This window comes from Formica exsecta, unplaced genomic scaffold (assembly GCF_003651465.1).
Source record: "Formica exsecta isolate Colony F162 unplaced genomic scaffold, ASM365146v1 scaffold2177, whole genome shotgun sequence".
Classification (NCBI taxonomy): Eukaryota; Metazoa; Arthropoda; class Insecta; order Hymenoptera; family Formicidae; genus Formica; species Formica exsecta.
The window spans coordinates 9,310-13,146 of record NW_021849474.1 but is presented as its reverse complement, the minus strand read 5'-3'; the positions used below and the strand labels follow the sequence as shown (position 1 = coordinate 13,146).

The 3,837-nt window shown below is 30.9% G+C and overlaps 1 protein-coding gene across 2 annotated transcripts; it reads right to left on the bottom strand.

The window, feature by feature from the left end:
* Positions 1–977: 977 nt before the first annotated feature.
* On the bottom strand, positions 978–3,279 carry LOC115235270 (charged multivesicular body protein 2a-like). 2 transcript variants are annotated; one of them, XM_029806931.1, is made up of 6 exons: positions 3,037–3,223; positions 2,643–2,786; positions 2,278–2,457; positions 2,037–2,212; positions 1,697–1,831; positions 1,146–1,529 (listed from the first exon to the last, which is right to left on the bottom strand). In XM_029806931.1, exons 2-6 carry the CDS (start codon positions 2,643–2,645, stop codon positions 1,325–1,327), a joined length of 699 nt encoding a protein of 232 aa, XP_029662791.1. In that variant the 5' UTR covers positions 2,646–2,786; positions 3,037–3,223; the 3' UTR covers positions 1,146–1,324. The 2 variants fall into 2 exon arrangements, with proteins under 2 accessions (XP_029662790.1, XP_029662791.1); XM_029806930.1 differs by lacking the exon at positions 2,643–2,786 and having other exon boundaries at positions 978–1,529; positions 3,037–3,279.
* Between the last annotated feature and the right edge of the window lie 558 nt (positions 3,280–3,837).

Below are 3,837 nucleotides of genomic sequence, written 5' to 3'. Positions count from 1 at the left end.
CCGGATAGATATTTATCGCTCTCAAGTATTTGACCGTTACAACGTGATACCTGCCGCTTGATTCTTTTCTTCTACCCGTATATATTATTTATGGGACGTATGTGTTATGTATTTAAGCGAAGAGCACACACTTTTGCATAAACGCATAATCATAAAGCCCGTATCAGACTACGTATTCTCCATCCATGCATGTACTTTGGTATATTTCAAACTTTTAAGTTTTACCTTTTCCTCTTCCCCCGGCCCATGCGTTTGATTTACTACACATAAATAAATGAATCTGCTAAAAATACATTTTCAAGACATATATTTTCAACTTTCACGTGTACACATTGATGTTAGCAGGTCGCGGAAATATTGCTTTGTGTTTACATTTGAATACCTTTCCTCAATGTTTATACTATTTCATGTTCATTTTATGTTATATTATAAAAAAAACTTATTTTGCATGTAATTAAAAAATTTATCAATTCACAAACGTAACATTGGTATAGCAACGCGCTTTCCGTGGGCAGGAGCCCTGAGTATACTTTGCACATGCGCACTACAATTATAAAAAAAACTTATTTTGCATGTAATTAAAAAGTTTATCAATTTACAAACGTAACATTGGTATATTTGCTACATTCAGAAAAATTAAAAATAATCATATTTAATAATTTCTTCCGGCTAGCTTCATGTAGGTCAGGCGGGCGGCTCACAGACATGCGTTCGGCTAAAAATCGGCGCTGATTGGCCAGACTTTACTCAATAATAACTCCTTTATTACGCGTTATATAAAAAAATGGTACAGGACTTTTCTGTTCAGTTTACTGTGCTCTACCTACTCACGAGCGTTGTCAAGGGTGCTTTGGGACACCCTGTATATATAGGAAGGAGACGGATAGAAAATATTCTCAAAATATAAAACAAATTAGAAAATGTAAGATATGTTATGTTAAAAAAGAAAGATTGAATATTGATTGAACATGGGAATAAACATGTTATTATATTATATATTTTATTATACAGCTTTTTTTTGCATGTATCTGTATTAGAAACTTATATATTTATAGAGAATGTTCGCTATAGAAGCAGTTATAAAATTCAAGCGTATAAAATATAAAGCTCAATTATTCAACAAAAATTGTATATAAACAATTGAGACATTTGTTTTAAATTTATACTTATATTAAGTATACACAAGCATTTGAGCACTTAGTTAGTGCTACTCTTTTAAAGCTAATGTTCAGTATAAAGCCAATTCTTTTTACATTTTTTGTACATTATTTAACTATAATATTTAACTAAAATATCTTAGTTAATATTATTTTTAAGTGTCGACTTATTCACGTCGCAAATTCTCGAGTCGAGCTTGTAAATCCGCGTCAGCGTCCGCAAGATTGCCTCCTTCCTCATTGCCTGCTGCAGTAGCAATTGGCTGCTTCGAACCAGCTACACTTAGTGATCCAGATGCTTGCGGTAGTCCAGAGAGTTGATCTGTCAACTGTAGACCTAATTCGTCCAATACCTGGGCAACTATGGCATCACTGTAAAAATAAGATTAATAGATATATCACTTTTTAATAATATAATAAATATTACCTATAAATAATTCTTAATCTACAATTAATTGATAAATGTTCAATAATTCTTTATTATGTGACAATTTAGACACAAGGAATATTTATGTATAATAAAATCTGTGATTAATAACCTTTCTTCTTCATCTCCTTCATCCTCCATTGCATCATCTATTGCATCATTCATTATTTCTTCCTTCATATCCATAATCTCCGATTGCTTTTCAAATTCTTGTAATATTTTTTGTATTTGAGGTAAGTTTAATTGTCTGTAAAAATAAAATAAAAATTGCAGATCAGATTATATGTAATAATATTGGGAATATAAAAATAGTGTATGTGTATGTGTAATAAATACTTTAATAATGTTATATAAATATAAACAAATTATATAAGTGATACAAAATAAATAATGTGATAAAAATATATGACACACATGTTGATACATTGGTATTTGGTAAATGATATACTCACTTATTCATATTTTGCATCGCTTTAGTCACCCCTTTCATAGCTTGTGCCATTGTATTTTGAGAACGTAAGGTTTGTATTTTTAGGGACACTGCTTGAATATTTGCTTTCATCAGCATAAACTTTTTTACATAACGCCTTGTCCTAACTAGATCTTTAGCCATAATTTTCACAGCATCCTACAATTTGAAAAAAAATCAAAATGATATTAAATAATTATATAACAAAATAAAAGTTAGATTACCATTTGTCCATCCTTTGCGAGTTTCTTTATATCAGCTATAATTTTTTTTTCCTGTTGTTCCATTCTTACTTTTTCTCTGTCTAAATCTCGCATTGCTTTGTTCAACGCTCTTTGGTTCTTTCTGAGCATTTCCTCAGGAGTGATACGCTTGCCAAATAACCACTCCATGATCATGAAATGCTATAACAAATTGTTCATTTTAAATCAATATAATAAAAATGTAAATACACTAAATCATATACATTAAAAGAAAAATACAAAATTAATAATAGAAGATAGATATATACATGAAGAAATAAAATATCTTAGAAGATGCACTTTAATTTATACTAAAATTACAACACATATAGTTGTAAATGTATTACCATATGCTGATTATTCGCACTGTATCCTAAAGCCTTTTTATTATTTGATGATTTTTATTATCACTTGATTCATATATAATATAGCACATATATTTTTTAATTTCCTAAGAATTTCGAATTTTTTTTTGGTGTAATGTTTCCAATCTAAAATATTATCCCGCACAAAATAACTTCAAATATTTGAAATTAGGTTATATGTAATTTATGAGTTACTTTAAAATTACATATGAAGATATTTGAGATTACATTCTTTGCAGTTTTTCGTCAAAAAAATTTATCAATATTTTTTTCGCTTTATTTAATATATGTATTACATATTGTTAAATAATTTTTTAGTCAAGGATGCGCATGTAAATGTCAAATCCATAAAACAACAAAACCTGTGTAATTTTACCAGGTATTTCGTTGATGTATAGATCTTCACAGGATATCGGGATGATATCAAATGATATTTGATGATATTATAAGCACACAACCAGTTTTCTTTCGACAGATCGTGCAAGATAACTATAAACATAGAGTCTGTTCTTTATAGCTGGGGGCACAGATATCTATACTACTACTAGATCGCTAACTTCGTCAAAACAGCTGTGGCTTGTGGCCGGCCGGATTTCCGGATTCGGCCATGACACCTTACAACAAAATGGCGGCGGTGCATGTGTAGTGCGTACCAGAGAGAAGCATGAGAGCGGCCATCCCGGCGTTTTCCGTACGATAGCTTTTCGGTCCCGTACAGCAGCGCCTCTACGTCCATTTTACAGCCGCTTGGAACTACATAGCCACGTCCACTTTCGATGGCATGGTAAACCACCGTTTGGTGTGAGTCCGTGCTACGTCCACAATTGTAAATTCATTAATACGTCCCGCATATAAATGTATTATTAAAGTAAATCTCGATAAAACGATTCTAGAAAACAAAATAATTTTTTTAAGATAATTCTTGTACGTATAAAATAACTTATATTTTGTATAATATTTTTGTTATCTTCGTTAAATGTTACCCTGCCGAAAATGGTCGATTAAAACGGATTTAAAAAAATGTAATCCGAATCGATCGGGATTTCTGCACCGAAAATGCGGTATTAAAACCGATTGAAAATAGTCAAATCGAATTTAGTACGCTTCAGGCAGGTTAATATTGGGTGATATACATCCACCTCAATCCGAAATTATACGATTTCATAAGTTATAATTA